Source organism: Triticum aestivum, chromosome 5B (assembly GCF_018294505.1).
Source record: "Triticum aestivum cultivar Chinese Spring chromosome 5B, IWGSC CS RefSeq v2.1, whole genome shotgun sequence".
NCBI lineage: Eukaryota > Viridiplantae > Streptophyta > Magnoliopsida > Poales > Poaceae > Triticum > Triticum aestivum.
Window position 1 is genome coordinate 284665924 of NC_057807.1, and position 18368 is coordinate 284684291.

The window sequence follows — 18368 nt, forward strand, 5'->3', positions numbered from 1 at the left end:
CTTTAAGTTCAGTATGCTAGTATGTTTTGGAGGCTTCGTCCCTATTATGATATGGCTATTCATGACATTTCTTAGTGTTTTGAATTGCATGAACTAAAAAGCATAGGAAAGAAAATAACAATGATTGAATGATATAGTGGTTTGCTACAGAGTTTCTGGATAGAGAACATTTACAAAGGGCGTTTTTGCATGACTTGGTAAAACAAAATAAGAGCATCTGCAACTGGAATGTGAAAATTTGACACCTCCCCTATATGACCGCGGATGTGTTTGCTTCAAGCTCTTATTTGTGCATGCATAAACCATGCCATCAGTTGCATCCCTATATACCTGGTCACATGCATACCAATGGTAGGGACAGATAGAGAAAAAACAAAAAGATAGTGATCCGTGGTGAGCCAAATCCTACAGGGCGACTGCCCAAAACATCTGGATATGAACCGTATACGAGGGATTATGGACATATGAGAATAATTTGAGGAGTTCGGTTGGATGTTTTTTTTTTCTTATTTCTTCTGTCTGCCTGTGCGGACATATAGGGGCAAAGTGGGGATCCCACTGCAGATGCTCTAAAGAGAGATAATACACTTATTCACAAAAAAGAGAGAGAGAAGAGACAATACACGAAAAATGGATGGGAAAATGAGGTTTCGTCCGTTTTGTTCTCGGCACGTGAAATGGGCTGTGTAAATTTGTGTATGAATTGGAATCTTCCAAAGTCTGAACACGCTAGACTAGTTGACGAAAGCCGCTTCTTCCGTTTTTCTACTGTCAGCGTGAAGAGGTGGTGGTGTGGTGGTGGTGGGGGGCGGCGGATAGATCTCGACCGACGCCACACGGCCGGACGCCGACAAGCACCCTACAAATCAGGACACCAGCACCTCCTTGCCGGAGTCGTCGGAGCTAGGCAGGGCACCTCCCCGTTCTCACTCCACCATCACCACCCCCAGATCCCCTCTTCCTCGCTGCCGACACCCACCCACCAACGAACCAGCCACAGCGCCCCCGCGCGTCGCCGGCGGCGGTCACACCACAAGCCGCCGCCATGCCGCCCGCATCCAACTCGCCCTCCACCGCCCCGCCGCCTCCCTCCGCCCCGGCGGCCACCAAGCCGCGCCCGCGCCACCCCCTGGGGCTGGACTCCCTCGCCTCCACCAGCCGGCCCCTCTTCGCCGCGGCCCGCCGGTCCCCGGTCGCCACGCTCGCCTGCGCCATCACCCTCCTCGCGCTCATCATGTACGGCGAGGACGCGCGCACCATCGCGGAGCTCTCCATCGACGACTACCTCTACCCGGACGCCGACATCTACAACGTCTCCGGCCTTCCCCCCATCAAGCTGCCCCCGCCCACCTGCGACCTCGCCCACGGCCGCTGGGTCTTCGACAACGAATCCCTCCCCCTCTACCGGGAGAAAGAGTGCAACTTCCTCACCAAGCAGCTCACCTGCCTCGCCAACGGCCGCAACGACGATTTATGGCAGTACTGGCAATGGCAGCCCAACAACTGCTCCCTCCCCACGTATGCTTGACTCTCCATGGCTTCGTTTCATTTTCCCTCTTCGTCAGATCTGCAACAAACACCTCCTCCAGATATTTCATGGCTGATCAATTAGATGGTTGGTTGGTGAATCGTGGATGGATTCGATCAGGTTCGACGCCAGGAGGTTCATGGAGAGGATGAGGGGGAAGCGGCTCATGTTCGTGGGGGACTCGCTCAACAGGAACCAGTTTTACTCGCTGGTGTGCATGGTGCAGTCCATCTTGAGCAAGGGGAGGAAGAAGGTGGTCAAACGGGGATCAAACACCATCTTCCACGCCAAGGAGTACCGCGCCACGCTCGAGTTCTACTGGGCGCCATTCCTTGTCGAGTCCAACTCTGACGACCCAAATATCCACAGCATCGAGCACCGGATCATACGGCCCGAGAGGATCGAGGGACACGCCCAGTATTGGAGGGGTGTGGACTACCTCATCTTCGACACCTACATCTGGTGGATGAACACCGCCGACATCAAAGTTCGGTCAGTCCGTCGACCATCTCTGTAAACATTTTAACCACACTATTGTATCTGCTTGAATTGCATGCTAAAGGTAGTTCTTCTGTTTGAATTTCTGCAGGAGGCCAGATTCAAGGTCTTGGTCCGAGCACGACGAGGTGCCGAGGATCGAGGCATATGGCCGGGTGCTCAAAACGTGGTCGGACTGGCTGAATGAGAATATCGATCCGGCGCGGACATCCGTCTTCTTCATGACAATTTCTCCTATTCACATCAGGTGATTAAAAGTTGCATTTCTGATGATTTTTTCCTGCCATATGAGTAATGGTAGTTCATTAAGGTCCCCGATAAGTTGTTTAGGTCCTAGAGCAATTTTACGACAATGCAACCATCTCCATTGCTTTGGACTACTGTCTGTGCAATAGGACACCAAACCTAAGCTTAATAATTAAAAATGTTCGTTAAGTCCCATTCGCGTTCTAGAGAAGCAAGCTACCCTCTTTCTAGTGTGAAGGTCACAATGTCATTGTCCATCAGAAGATGTGGTCAAATGGAGCTCATCTGTTAGGTTTGCTCATGACCCACTAGGAACAAAACTGGCCTAATTTCTGGCTCTTATAGTGAGCATGGCAACTGGCAAGTCAATTTCACACTGGACCTTTGAAACCTCCGTGCGGTGTTATACGCTTGGTATCGGCACTTAATATTTACTAGAATTTCCAAACCTTAGCAATGAACCAGATGGATTTGAAAGTTCAGTTTGAAATGTCTTGATGTACCTCTGGAGGGTTGTATGATTCACATGCTAACTGAAACCATTAAATAAAGGGAAAGGTACGCCCATTGTATGCCTTTAAAGATCCCTACAAATTTCTTTGTGGGCCCGGCTACCAAATAGAAGATTAAAAAGCATCATTTGGTACAACAACAAAAGGCGGGCTGTTTCACATGGGTGTGTGGTACAGGGTGTGATGGAAGTGGGTGGCACCTTGTGCACCACAACAAGCAACATGCATTACTAGGTTTTGACTTGTGAATACCCTCCAGAAAAGAGAAAAGGAGTTCCCTACTGTATCTGGATTGTCATCTCATTGTTTACTGATGTCTACACATGTAAGGTAAGGTATGGTGTATCTCAAGCATGGATGAACTTACGTTGCAGCATTTTAGCTCTTGAAACAGCATTACACACAGTAACATGAGGCAATCATATTTCTCCTCGGTAACCTCCACCACCGTAGTAATCTCTTCTGGAACCAGCCATGGCCGCGGACCTCTGGTGCTCCAGCTTAGGACAGTCAGCAATACGGTGCCCAAGGCCACCACATGACGCACATCCCTTTACACCACTCGCCTTTGCGATAGCCTCAGCATCCTCCAGTGGGTCAACGAGCTCAGCGAGCACTGGGGGTATTCTTTGCTTCGCTTCCTTGAGCAGATGCTTCAGGTCAAGAAGCGTAGTCTCTGTCTGGTTCTTGTTGATGAATGTAGTTGCTATTCCAGTTTTCCCACATCGGCCAGTTCGACCAATCCTGTGGACGTAGTTCTCTATCTCGGCAGGCATATCATAGTTAATGACATGCTGGATATCAGGGAAATCAAGACCCTTTGAGGCAACATCAGTAGCTACCAAAACATCCTTCTTTCCATTCTTGAAGAACTCAATCGCACTCTGTCTTTCCTCCTGATCTTTTCCTCCATGGATTGCAACTGCTTCAACACCCTTTAGAAGAAGATACTCATGGATGTAGTCAACATCAGTTTTGTTTTCACAAAATATAAGAGCTGGAGGTGGAGTCTTTTGAAGGCACTCAAGGAGGTATATAATTCTGGCATCTTCCTTGACATACTCAACTTCTTGAATGACATCAAGATTTGCTGCTCCAGCTCTTCCAACATTGACAACAACTGGCTTCACGAGGGCGCTCATTGCGAAGTTCTGAATCTTCTTCGGCATAGTGGCAGAAAAAAGAAGGGTTTGCCTTGGTGCCTTGAAATTATCTTTTACCTTGAAATGGTTAAGAACCTCCCGAATGTCATCCTCAAACCCAAGATCAACAAGCCTGTCAGCTTCATCTAATGTTACATACCTGTGCAAATCAAGAAAGCGCTATTAAGAAATTTGAAAACTGTATGCACTGCTTTTTAAAGGCACTGAGAGGTTCTACTTGCATTTAAAAGAAGTGGTTATCTCCTAGGTAGGGGGGGGGGGGTATTTAATATATATCTCTTGGTACTGCAGCAGTGGGTCAGCATTTAGGATCAGAATGGTTCTACCAAGCCAATCTATCTATTTTCCTACAGAGTTTGATTACTACCCAATGATGGGGATTAGTTGTTTAATACATAGACAAGTTTACATCTACATTGCTCTGTCTATATAACGATGCCTATTGTAATCGTTGGCATTAGCGAAGGACACTGAAATTGTCGTTATCTCATCTAAAATCTTTGTACCCAGTCTATGGTAGCAATTTTTCATTTAGACTGATCTCGGATCTTGCTGGTGTTCCATAGGAGGGCCTGCAATATAACAATGCCTATTGTAAACTTTGGCATTAACCAAGAGGAAAAACAAAGTCTTAATCTAATCTGAATTATTTTCTACCCAGGCCATGGTCTCATATTCCTCCTACATCCCTCCCCATCAGCCGTATCTTCTGGAAGTCACCCCTACTCTGACGTATAAGTGTGCATCACATTCATTCGATAATTATAGACACGCCAATGACCGTGCTCTTAAGTTTTACCCATTAGAAATACACTCACCGGCCCACCCACGCTAATGTATCCTGCGTTTTTCGTGAAGATCAGAAAAAGACAGCAAGTGTATTTTCTTGAGCTTATTAGAAAACAGGTTTCTTCTTTAGAAGCATATCCTGATGTTGCTTTCATATTACTCCATCCATCTTGACACAAGGCTATGGTCAAGATATGAAAACACCACATTGATCACAATATCCAATACATACCTGCAATTGTCAAGGTTCATCTTCTTTTTGGCGAGAAGATCCTTGAGCCGTCCAGGCGTGGCGACCACAATATGCACACCCTTCTTCACCACGTCGAGCTGCGTCCTCATGTCTACACCCCCAATGCAGAGCAAGGGTCGTACTTCTGGGAACCCAGCCTGCTTGAGGGGAGCGAGGAACATATCGATAACATCATACGTCTGCTTGGCCAGCTCCCGTGATGGGCAGATGATCATCCCGAAGGGCCCCTCCCCAGGTACAATCGGCATCAGCATCTCCTCCTGCAGCGCCACCATGATGAGTGGCAGCACGAACACCAGCGTCTTCCCGGAGCCGGTAAAGGCGATGCCGATCATGTCGCGCCCGGAGAGCGTGACGGGGAGCCCCTGCACCTGGATGGGCGTGGGCTGCACGATACCCTTCTCCTGGAGCATGCGGGAGATGGGCTCGGGGAACCGGAGGTCGCAGAAGTCGCGGGCGGGCGGCGGGACCTCCTCGCCCTCGACGAGGATGTGCCACTTGCGGCGGAGCTCGTCGGCCTTGCGGCCCGGCATGCGGCGGAGCCGCAGCGGCGGCTTCCAGCCGGTGCGGAGCGGCTCGGTGTAGGTGATGTCCTTGGCGATCTCACCCACGGGCTTGAGGGTCGTGCGGTAGGAGGCTTCCTCGGCAATCTTCTGCTCCTCCTGTATCAACCGCTCGGTGGGGGTGATCTCCGCGGCGGTGCGTTTGTGCAGTGTGGACGTGACGAGGAAGCTGGGCTTGGCGGCGGGGGCAGAGTTGTTGGTCGGTGGGGGCGGAGGCGGTGGGAGGGAGGGGACGGCGGGCTTGGGAAGGCGCTGGTGGCGGAAGCGATCAGCCTCCATGGCCCTGCGCTTGGCGACGGGGATGTACTCCTCGTAGTTGTCCTCGTCATCGCAGTTGGCGGCGGCGGCGGCAGCGGCAGCCATGGCTGGGGTTTAGAGGCTGGTGGGGGTTTTCGTGGGGGCCGGGAGGGAGAGGTGGGTATGTAAATCGATTAGATCCGGTCCGACCCTGGGAAGAAGACGGTTTCAGTTACCGACTCGGCTTGGAATTGAGTCGGTTGCTGGCCCGGGAGAGATTAAGCGCGGCCCACCACCAGACCCAACAGTGTCATGTTTTTTTAAAAATATTTTTATCTTCCATATCAGGTTTTGAATCATAGATAGATCAGCATGATGATGGCACACACATTTTCCTTATGCATCCCTAACAAAATTTCTGTTATGATGCTCAGCCCAGATAAATGGGGAAACCCCCACGGGATCAAATGCGCGAAGGAGACGCTCCCGGTGCTCAACTACACGGAGCCCCTGGACCTCAACCACGACATGCGCTTGTACGACATGGTGGCGAGCACGGCCAGGTCCATGAAGAAAGTGCCGGTCACGCTCATCGACATCACCAGGATGTCGGACTACCGGAAGGACGCCCACACGTCCGTCTACTCCGTCCGGCGGGGCTACCTGCTGACCCCGAAGCAGAAGAACGACCCTGAGAAGTTTGCCGACTGCATCCACTGGTGCCTTCCCGGCGTGCCCGACGTCTGGAACACCGTGCTCTACACGAGGATCTTCTCGAAATCGCCCCCTTCTTCGCCGCCGGCTCTCGCCCTCCCGCCTCCCCAGTGAGAGAGACGCAGAGCTCCTCCATAGGAAGTGTCTTCTTGTTCAATCTTTTCTTTCTTTGGTGGTAGTCCGGGTAAAGGCTAGTAGAGGAGAAGAATGTGGTGAGCTGTTTACTGATGGCATGTAAAATCGTTCAATTGAACTGTAAATTAGTTTTGACCTAACCAGTTGAGCAGGCTTCGTTATACTAGTAAACAGCTGCACTTGTGTTGAATCCATATAAGAGGCGTCAAACAACAAACTGTGTCGTATACAAAGAAAGACTGTAACCGCTGATGCAAGGGGTGTCCATTTTTTGCTGCTTCTCTCTGCTTCTATATACCGGAGTAGAATGTCTGAATGTGTAACTTCCGTGAAGAATTCGTGTTTGCAAAGCGAATGTAGTGTGGCATTTGTTACAAAACTGTTTATTGTAAGCAGAACTCAGATATTGTCTGTCGTTTCTCTTGTGATTTAATTGCTGGCGGCATGCTCAGTTCTGTTTTCATCAGTGGCGACAACAAAATGATGATATTACGTTTTATTTTTACTTATTATATTTGGGTGTGGCTAGGTCTCAATCGAGTGACTTAACCAAGTTTCAGTCAAGTGATATAGTAGTATAATAAAAAAGAAAAAAAACTGAAAAGAATATTTTGTACGAATCCCCATGCAAGATCTAGGGGATATAGCATCGACTGAGACATAACAAAGTCTCAGTCGACTGAGACTTAGCAAAACTGATTATATTTAGAGTTCCCGGTTCTTTTACATGTGTTGTGCGTTGTTCCCTGAATTTGTGTCGCCTCCATGTTTTGTCAAATTTCAAGCAGTTTTTTTCTCTGTTTGAGGGGATCAAATTTCATGTATAGTGGAACACAAAGAAAAAGGAGAGGGGGAAACAGAATGATCGTAGCCCGGCTATAGATGACATGACAATTTGTTATAGCTAGCCGTCGACCATATTATTAACCATGCTCTAATAGTATATTTTTCTTTTCAGAAGTGCAATTAGGCTACTCATAGTGGGGAGTATCATATACTAGTATTGAGTATCATATACTGTATCGTAATAAATACTTGTAAACTACTATGTGTAATGCATGGCAATAAATAAAATACTACATGATATTAATATATGATATTATGCATTAGGAAGGTAGTATCATACAGTAGTAACATATGCATGATACTAATATATGATACTCTCTGTTACAACCAGTCATATAGTAGCTATCATGATCATTGTAAATGCTCGGGAACAGAGAGGTATTAATTTGATCAAGTGCAGGGAAATAAAAGCCACCTAACATGCCGGCGATGTGCGCCTGACTAATTAATTAGAACTAAATCTCCTTGTGTAAATAGTTGGTGTTTGGAAATGTCAAATGTGCATGGTCACAAACTCTACTCTGATGGTAAAATGTTGGTAGAAAAATGTAAAACAGTAATACTACGAAGTTATGATGACAGATCCAGTGACACTATTTTCACCTATTACCAATAAAATATGGACGAAGACTCGTTGTCTACCTACCGTAGCCCAAGCAGCATATACGCATGTTTCTTTCCAGCTCAGACCCAGGCCTAGCTCACATGAAGTTAGCTAGGGGATCTAAGCGCCAGTACTTTATATAATACTCAAGTGGGAAGTGATAACCAATATGTTGGTCCAGTCATTCATCTGGTGCTGTCCATGTAGCCAGCCAGCTTTAGCTTCAAGTAATGTTCAGAAAGCAGTACCTTAGGAAATCTGGAATTAGATATATGGAAGCACACACCTAATGGTTCTTGCATGTCGGTCCAACCTGTAGGTTGGTATAGCAATAATGAACAAAACACTTTCTTTTTGCTCAAGGAAAAACTATCATGCTCCATAGAACTCATGTATAAGAAAAACAATATCCTCCCGCTTCTATTTTTCAGTTGCCGTTTGCAACATTTGCTGGATCAAGTGTTTGTTATTGTCATAAATAAAGAAGTTACACGGTGTAATGATTTATTTTTTGTCTCGTGACTATGTATCTTCTCGGGCAAAGTTATGTCGAAAGAACTTGAGGTGCGCAATATCTTGGCTCCTCACCGATGAGTTGGACGTAAAGAAGGATAATAAATGTGGAGCACGGGGCAACAATATGGTATTGAGTAAAGTAACCAACCTTTTTTCGAGTGTATGTGGCAGCATATGAAATGAATACAATGGCTTCAAGCACATTCATATAACATTGATCTAACATAGTTCCGCATAATCATGGAAAAAGGCTACAACACTATATCACACGTAAGTTATCAGATGTTTCTGCCACATGGTTGTGCGCTAGCGCCTAAAGGCTCGTGGCGTTCCAAAGCGTCAAAATATATAGAATGATTTACTGGCATTCGTCTATCGTCATCATGACATAAATATTCACATGCAAATAATGGTTTCACCAACTGCGACGTGACGGCCACGACAAAATATTGTTAATGATGTAGGGACATAAGTGTCAAACAAATATAGGGACGTAGTATAGAAACATGTGTATATACAATGTGATGCTAAAAGGTGACACGAAACAAATGTATATACATTTGTGAGCATGAAAGATGACATACATTACTAGAAATACTTGTTGGATGGGTGATCCGTTGTATCAACCAAGTTATGTCTTTGGCGGGGGTTCGGTAGACCTATACTAACCAATTGCTTTCTTTTTGGTCAAGTGTCCTTAACACTCTTTCAATATGACCATATATCATGATCTCGTGTCGTTATTTTTTAATAAGGCGATGCATGAAATGTGAGCTCTTAAATTTATACTATAAATGGTGTGTTGGTGCTCGCGATTGTTCATCTCACCTCCCCCTTCTCTCCCTACATGTCATCTTGTATGTGACCATTCACCTTGATTTGTTATAATATAAAGAACCCTACACACAGATTGCTATGATAGAGGACACCGCATTGCCCACGTTTGAGACAATAAATATTGAGTTGATTATAGCTACTTCTTGCACATAAATGGCAAAGGGAGATATGACAACATTTTCTTCGTCAAGGCCGATGTCTAAGGAATATCAAAGGTAGAAATTTAACTTAACCGATGTTTGGTTTTTGGGTAATCAACCCAAGGCCGAGACAAATAGGATAGTGTGGACGTGATATTAAAATTGGGCTATGATGCCGTCTATCTTTCTCAAGTTGTTGATATACGATAGGAGGAAGGAGCTGGGATTATCAACACCATGTCTAAGGAATACATTCTGCATCAGTTGACTCACCTAGTGAAAAGATAAACAAAGACACTCGCCTTACAACATAGCCATGAACATCAATGATGTAGTTTTAGAGGTAATGTAGATGTGCAAATAGCGAAAGTGTCGGCACTGAGCACACATGCTCCTTATATTATATGAACAAAAAAGAAAAATCAAACAAATAGAATAATTATTTTCTTGTGTGTCAACGAACATTGCTTAGTGTTGTACATCGTGCAAACTTTTGATATGTCATTCGCGGTGGATTGTCAAAAAACAAGAAAACAAAATTAGTACTCAAGAATGCTCCTAAAAATAGCTTCTTTAGCATCGCTTTTTTACTCAGCACGTTAAAAATATTTTCCCCATGAAACATTGCACAGGTGAGACATCTGTCAATGTTTGTTGATTTTTTCCCGGAATTATGTAAAATAATAATATCCGTTTTACTTTACCATTAGTACGGGAGCATGTGCATTAGGAGCCAGAAATCAATAGAGAGGCGAATAACGCAACTCTAGATGTGTTACATACATGACGGCCAAGAAGACACATGAGAAGGTGGGAACTGAATGATGCCAATATGTGCGCACTGGTCATTGAGGAGGGATGAAATCACGAAACTAGCAGAACATATCAATATTTTTCATAACATGAAAACCAAGCCACTTATATTGATCGCCGGTAAAGAAATAAGACAAGATGTGATTAGTAGTCTTTTATGCTGCTTCATATAACGCACGGACACTTAGACCTTTTGTAGTGAGAATATTATAGCCAAGTACTCGGTGAGAGTATCATGCAACCCATGCAATGCCAACAACTAGGCATATTGCTGAATTATCACAATATTTGATGTGGAGAAAGAGAAAACTGGTATCATAGCGTGATACCTTACCATATAAAATGAAGTTGTAAGGGCATATTTATCCCCAAGTTGTTTTGGTGATTAATGACAATGCTTTTGCGGACTAATCGTGTGCGTTAAGTTCTTTCAGAGATTCATCCATTGGCACGAGACGATTACCTCCCCTCGGTGTTTTATTCAAGACGGTGTAGCTCTTTCGTTTCGTTGTTGGTGGACTAGTTTTGTAGGAGTCACCGTATTATCAAGAGGGGATCCGCTTTGGTAAGGCTAGGGTGGAATCAACACGTACACATCCTTATCACTCCCGGCGTCTTCCTTCCGCATCATTGGAGCTGCCTTTCCCTCCGTACCTGCTCCGTCCTGTCCCAGCGGTAGTACCGTGGTCCTCAGCGGTAGTACCGCCGAAGCTCATCAAGCGGCAGTACCGCTCCCAGAGCAGCAGTACCGCTTGTGGTCTTCGGCCGTAGTACCGCAGTGGTTCCGGGCTACTACCGCCTCGATTCGAGACCGATGTTTTTCGTGTCGGGTTTTACGGTACTAGGAGTGGTAGTAGTGGCGGTAGTACCGCTCCAAGTGGTAGTACCACTCTTACTCCCGCGGTAGTACCGCTCTGTGGCCAGGACCCTGCCTTCCTCATCAGCACGGTAGTACCGCTGGGTGGGAGCGGTAGTACCGCTCTTAGCGGTAGTACCGCCCTGCCCTAGCGGTAGTACCGCTCTGTGCGTGGATGTTCAGTGGGGTAACGGTTGGATTGGTTCCCCCACTATATAAAGGTTTCTTCTTCCCCATAGTTGACCTACCTCTTTCCCCCAAAACTCCATTGTTGCTCCAAGCTCCATTTTCGCTCGATCTCTCTCCCTAGCCAATCAAACTTGTTGATTTGATTGGTTGAGAAGGCCCCGATCTACACTTCCACCAAGAGAAATTTGATTTCCTCTCTTATCCCTAGCGGGTCTTGATACTCTTGGGTGTTTAAGCACCCTAGACGGTTGACGTCACCTTGAAGCCATACTCCATTGTGGTGAAGCTTCGTGGTGGTGTTGGGAGCCTCCGATTTTTGTGAAGATAGCCCCAACCTTGTTTGTAAAGATTCGGTCGCCGCCTTCAAGGGAACCGATAGTGGAATCACGGCATCTCGCATTGTGTGAGGGCGTGAGGAGAATACGGTGGCCCTAGTGGCTTCTTGGGGAGCATTGTGCCTCCACACCGCTCTAGCGGAGACGTACTTCCCCTTAAAAGGAAAGAACTAAAGTAAATATGCCCTAGAGGCAATAATAAAGTTATTATTTATTTCCTTATTTCATGATAAATGTTTATTATTCATGCTAGAATTGTATTAACCGGAAACATAATACATGTGTGAATACATAGACAAACATAGTGTCACTAGTATGCCTCTACTTGACTAGCTCGTTAATCAAAGATGGTTAAGTTTCCTAACCATAGACATGAGTTATTATTTGATTAATGGGATCACATCATTAGGAGAATGATGTGATTGACATGACCCATTCCGTTAGCCTAGCACTTGATCGTTTAGTATGTTGCTATTGCTTTCTTCATGACTTATACATATTCCTGTAACTATGAGATTATGCAACTCCCGTTTACCAGAGGAACACTTTGGGTGCTACCAAACGTCACAACGTAACTGGGTGACTATAAAGAAGTACTACAGGTGTCTCCAAAGGTACATGTTGGGTTGGCGTATTTCGAGATTAGGTTTTGTCACTTTGATTGTCGGGGAGGTATCTCTGGGCCCTCTCGGTAATGCACATCACTATAAGCCTTGCAAGCAATGTAGCTAATGAGTTAGTTACGGAATGATGCATTACGTAACGAGTAAAGAGACTTGCCGGTAACGAGATTGAACTAGGTATTGGATACCGACGATCAAATCTCGGGCAAGTAACATACCGATGACAAAGGGAACAAAGTATGTTGTTATGTGGTTTGACCGATAAAAAACTTCGTAGAATATGTAGGAGCCAATATGAGCATCCAGGTTCCGCTATTGGTTATTGACCGAGAATAGTTCTAGGTCATGTCTACATAGTTCTCGAACCCGTAGGGTCCGCACGCTTAAGGTTTCGATGACAGTTATATTATGAGTTTATGAGTTTTGATGTACCGAAGGAGTTCGGAGTCCCGGATGAGATTGGGGACATGACGAGGAGTCTCGAAATGGTCGAGACGTAAAGATCGATATATTGGACGACTATATTCGGAGTTCGGAAAGGTTCCGAGTGATTCGGGTATTTTCGGAGTACCGGAGAGTTACGGGAATTCGCCGGGGAGAAGTATTGGGCCTTATTGGGCCATACGGGAAAGAGAAAGGGGCTGCCTAGGGCAGGCCGCGCGCCCCCCCATGGCCTAGTCCGAATTGGACTAGGGGGAGGGGCCGCACCCCCTCCTTCCTTCCCTTCTCTCTTCCCCTTCCTTGTCTCCTACTCCTACTACTTGGAAGGACTCCTAGTTGGACTAGGAAAGGGGGAATCCTACTCCCGGTGGGAGTAGGACTCCCCTAGGGCGCGCCATAGAGAGGGCCGGCCCTCCCCCTCCTCCACTCCTTTATATACGGGGGCAGGGGGCACCCCATAGACACACAAGTTGATCTACGGATCGTTCCTTAGCCGTGTGCGGTGCCCCCCTCCACCATATTCCACCTCGGTCGTATCGTCGGGGAGTTTGGGCGAAGCCCTGCGCCGGTAGAACATCATCATCGTCACCACGCCGTCGTGCTGACGGAACTCATCCCCAAAGCTTTGCTGGATCGGAGCCCAGGGATCGTCATCGAGCTGAACGTGTGCTGAACTCGGAGGTGCCGTACGTTCGGTGCTTGGATCGGTCGGATCGTGAAGACGTACGACTACATCAACCGCGTTGTCATAACGCTTCCGCTTACGGTCTACGAGGGTACGTGGACGAACACTCTCCCCTCTCGTTGCTATGCCATCACCATGATCTTGCGTGTGCGTAGGAAATTTTTGAAATTACTACATTCCCCAACAGTGGTATCAGAGCCTAGGTTTTATGCGTTGATGTTATATGCACGAGTAGAACAAAAGTGAGTTGTGGGAGATACAAGTCATACTGCTTACCAGCATGTCATACTTTGGTTCGGCGGTATTGTTGGATGAAGCGGCCCGGACCGACATTACGCGTACGCTTACGCGAGACTGGTTCTACCGACGTGCTTTGCACACAGGTGGCTGGCGGGTGTCAGTTTCTCCAACTTTAGTTGAACCGAGTGTGGCTACGCCCGGTCCTTGCGAAGGTTAAAACAGCACTAACTTGACGAACTATCGTTGTGGTTTTGATGCATAGGTAAGAACGGTTCTTGCTCAGCCCGTAGCAGCCACGTAAAAATTGCAACAACAAAGTAGAGGACGTCTAACTTGTTTTTGCAGGGCATGTTGTGATGTGATATGGCCAAGACGTGATGCTATATTTTATTGTATGAGATGATCATGTTTTGTAACCGAAGTTATCGGCAACTGGCAGGAGCCATATGGTTGTCGCTTTATTGTATGAAATGCAAACGCCCTGTAATTGCTTTACTTTATCACTAAGCGGTAGCGATAGTTGTAGAAGCAATAGATGGCGTAAACGACAACGATGCTACGATGGAGATCAAGGTGTCGCGCCGGTGACGATGGTGATCACGACGGTGCTTCGGAGATGGAGATCACAAGCACAAGATGATGATGGCCATATCATATCACTTATATTGATTGCATGTGATGTTTATCCTTTATGCATCTTATCTTACTTTGATTGACGGTAGCATTTTACAATGATCTCTCACTAAAAATTATCAAGAAGTGTTCTCCCTGAGTATGCACTGTTGCCAAAGTTCGTCGTGCCCAGACACCACGTGATGATCGGGTGTGATAAGCTCTACGTCCATCTACAACGGGTGCAAGCCAGTTTTGCACACGCAGAATACTCAGGTTAAACTTGACGAGCCTAGCATATGCAGATATGGCCTCGAAACACGGAGACCGAAAGGTCGAGGGTGAATCATATAGTAGATATGATCAACATAGTGATGTTCACCATTGAAAACTACTCCATCTCACGTGATGATCGGTTATGGTTTAGTTGATATGGATCACGTAATCACTTAGAGGACTAGAGGGATGTCTATCTAAGTGGGAGTTCTTTAGTAATATGATTAATTGAACTTAAATTTATCATGAATTTAGTCCTGGTAGTATTTTGCAAATTATGTTGTAGATCAATAGCTTGCGTTGTTGCTTTCATATGTTTATTTTGGTATGTTCCTAGAGAAAACTATGTTGAAAAATGTTAGTAGCAATGATGCGGATTGGATCCGTGATCTGAGGTTTACCCTCATTGCTGCACAGAAGAATTATGTCCTTGATGCACCGCTAGGTGACGGACCTATTGCAGGAGCAGATGCAGACGTTATGAATGTTTCGCTAGCTCAATATGATGACTACTTGATAGTTTTGTGCACCATGCTTTATGGCTTAGAATCGGGACTTCAAAGACATTTTGAACGTCATGGACCATATGAGATGTTTCAGGAGTTGAAGTTAATATTTTAAGCAAATACTCGAGTTGAGAGATATGAAGTCTCTAACAAGTTCTATGGCTAAAAGATGGAGGAGAATCGCTCAACTAGTGAGCATGTGCTCAGATTGTCTGGGTACTACAATCGCTTGAATCAAGTGGGAGTTAATCTTTCAGATAAGATAGTGATTGACAGAATTCCCTAGTCACCATCACTAAGTTACTAGAACTTTGTGATGAACTATAGTATGCAAGGGATGACAAAAACGATTCCCGAGCTCTTCGTGATGTTGAAATCGACGAAGGTAGAAATCAAAGAAGAGCATCAAGTGTTGATGATTGACAAGACCACTAGTTTCAAGAAAAGGGCAAAGGGAAAGAAAGGGAACTTCAAGTAGAATGACAAGCAAGTTGTCACTCCCGCAAAGAAGGCCAAAGCTGGACCAAAGCCTGAAACTGAGTGATTACACTGCAAAGGAAATGGTCACTGGAAGCGGAAATGCCCTGAATATTTGGTGGATAAGAAGGATGGCAAAGTGAACAAGGGTGTATTTGATATACAGGTTATTGATGTGTGCCTTACTAGTGTTTATAGTAGCCCCTGAGTATTTGATACTTGTTCGGTTGCTAAGATTAGTAACTCAAAACAGGAGTTACAGAATAAACAGAGACTAGTTGAAGGGGAAGTGACGATGAGTGTTGGAAATAGTTCCAAGATTGATATGATCATCATCGCACACTCCCTATACTTTCGGGATTATTGTTAAACCTAAATAAATGTTATTTGGCGTTTGCGTTGAGCATGAATATGATTTGATCATGTTTATTGCAATACGGTTATTCATTTAAAATTAGAGAATAATTGTTGTTCTATTTAAATGAATAAAACCTTCAATGGTCATACACCCAACGAAAATAGTTTGTTGGCTCTCGATCGTAGTGATGCACATATTCATAATATTGATGCCAAAAGATGCAAAGTTAATAATGATAGTGCAACTTATTTGTGGCACTGCCGTTTTGGTCATATCGGTGTAAAGCGCATGAAGAAACTCCATAAAGATGGATTTTCGGAATCACTTGGTTATGAATCATTTGATGCTTGCGAACCGTGCCTTTTGTGCAAGATGACTAAAACTCCGTTCTCCGGAACAATGGAACAAGCTACTGACTTATTGGAAATAATACATACCGATGTATGCGATCCAATGAGTGTTGATGCTCGTGGCAAGTATCGTTATTTTCTGACCTTCACAAGATGATTTGAGCAGATATGGGTATATCTACTTAATGAAACATAAGTCTGAAATAGTTGAAAGGTTCAAAGAATTTCAGAGTGAAGTGGAAAATCATCGTAACAAGAAAATAAAGTTTCTGTGATCTGATCGCGGAGACGAATATTTGAGTTACGAGTTTGGTCTTCAATTAAAACAATGTGGAATAGTTTCACAGCTCACGCCACCTGGAACACCACAACGTTATGGTGTGTCCGAACATCGTAACCGCACTTTATTGGATATAGTGCGATCTATGATGTCTCTTACTGATTTACCACTGTTGTTTTTGGGTTATGCATTAGAGACAGCTGCATTCACGTTAAAAGGGCACCATCTAAATCCGTTGAGACGACACCATATGAACTGTGATTTAGCAAGAAACCCAAGTTGTCGTTCTTAAAGTTTGGGGATGCGATGCTTATGTGAAAAAGTTTCGTCCTGATAAGCTCAAACCCAAATCGGAGAAGTGCGTCTTCATAGAATACCCAAAGGAAATTGTTGGGTACACCTTCTATCACAGATCCAAAGGCAAGATATTTGTTGCTAAAAATGGATCCTTTCTAGAGAAGGAGTTTCTCTCGAAAGAAGTGAGTGGGAGGAAAGTAGAACTTGATGAGGTAACTGTACCTTCTCCCGAATTGGAAAATAGTTCATCACTGAAATCAGTTCCAGTGATTCTTACACCAATTAGTGAGGAAGCTAGTGATGATGATCATGTAACTTCAGATCAAGTTACTACCGAACCTCGTAGGTCTTCCAGAGTACGGTCCGCACCAGAGTGGTACGGTAATCCTGTTCTGGAAGTCATGTTACTAGACCATGATGAACCTACGAACTATGAGGAAGCGATGATGAGCCCAGATTCCGCGAAATGGCTTGAGGCCATGAAATCTAAGATGGGATCCATATATGAGAACAAAGTGTGGACTTTGGTGGAGTTGCTCAATGATTGGCAAGCCATATTGTATAAATGGATCTTCAAGAGGAAGACAGATGTTGATAGTAGTGTCACTATCTACAAAGCTCGACTTGTCGCAAAAGGTTTTTGACAAGTTCAAGGTGTTGACTACAATGAGATTTTCTCAACTATAGCGATGCTTAAAGTCTGTCCGAATCAAGTTACCAACTGCCACATTTTATGAAATCTGGCAAATGGATGTCAAAACTGGATTCCTTAATGGTTTTCTTAAAGAAGAGTTGTATATGATGCAACCAGAAGGTTTTGTCAATCCTAAAGGTGCTAACAAAATGTGCAAGCTCCAGCAATCCATCTATGAACTGGTGCAAGCATCTCGGAGTTGGAATATACGCTTTGATAAGTTGATCAAAGCATATAGATTTATACAGACTTGCGGTGAAGCCTGTACTTACAAGAAAGTGAGTGGGAGCACTACAACATTTCTGATAAGTATATGTGAATGACATATTGTTGATCGGAAATAATGTAGAATTATTCTGCAAAGCATAAAGGAGTGTTTTGAAAGGAGTTTTTTCAAAGAAAGACCTCGGCAAAGCTACTTACATATTGAACATCAAGATCTATTGAGATAGATCAAGACGCTTGATAAGATTTTCAATGAGTACATACCTTGACAAGATTTTGAAGTAGTTCAAAATGGAACAGTCAAAGAAAGAGTTCTTGCCTGTGTTGCAAAGGTATGAAATTGAGTAAGACTCAAATCCCGACCACAACAGAAAATAGAAAGAGAATGAAAAGTCATTTCCTATGCCTCAGTGATAGGTTCTATAAAGTATGCTATGCTGTGAACCAGACCTATTGTATACCTTGCACTGAGTTTGACAAAGGAATACAATTTTGATCTAATAGTAGATCACTGTACAGCGGTCAAGAAT

General features: G+C 44.9%; 2 protein-coding genes across 2 annotated transcripts; one reads left to right on the forward strand and one right to left on the reverse strand.

The window, feature by feature from the left end:
• The first annotated feature begins 762 nt into the window (after positions 1–762).
• On the forward strand, positions 763–6895 carry LOC123111415 (protein trichome birefringence-like 28). The gene is made up of 4 exons (XM_044532209.1): positions 763–1518; positions 1649–2020; positions 2118–2273; positions 6224–6895. The coding sequence occupies exons 1-4, from the start codon at positions 1046–1048 to the stop codon at positions 6615–6617; spliced, it is 1395 nt and encodes a 464-aa protein (XP_044388144.1). The 5' UTR covers positions 763–1045; the 3' UTR covers positions 6618–6895.
• On the reverse strand, positions 3070–5915 carry LOC123111416 (DEAD-box ATP-dependent RNA helicase 35A). Its single transcript, XM_044532210.1, has 2 exons — positions 4969–5915; positions 3070–4086 (listed from the first exon to the last, which is right to left on the reverse strand). Exons 1-2 carry the CDS (start codon positions 5913–5915, stop codon positions 3204–3206), a joined length of 1830 nt encoding a protein of 609 aa, XP_044388145.1. The 3' UTR covers positions 3070–3203.
• Positions 6896–18368: the final 11473 nt, after the last annotated feature.

What these genes read in the sequence shown, in the direction of transcription:
- LOC123111415 (XM_044532209.1), top strand. Translation starts at nt 1,046, where the DNA reads ATGCCGCCCGCATCCAACTCGCCCTCCACCGCCCCGCCGCCTCCCTCC. An exon ending in AACAACTGCTCCCTCCCCAC is followed by an intron (nt 1,519 to 1,648) that starts GTATGCTTGACT and finishes GGATTCGATCAG; the next exon opens with GTTCGACGCCAGGAGGTTCA. An exon ending in ACCGCCGACATCAAAGTTCG is followed by an intron (nt 2,021 to 2,117) that starts GTCAGTCCGTCG and finishes GAATTTCTGCAG; the next exon opens with GAGGCCAGATTCAAGGTCTT.
- LOC123111416 (XM_044532210.1), bottom strand. Translation starts at nt 5,915, where the DNA reads ATGGCTGCCGCTGCCGCCGCCGCCGCCAACTGCGATGACGAGGACAAC. An exon ending in ATGAACCTTGACAATTGCAG is followed by an intron (nt 4,087 to 4,968) that starts GTATGTATTGGA and finishes TGATTTGCACAG; the next exon opens with GTATGTAACATTAGATGAAG.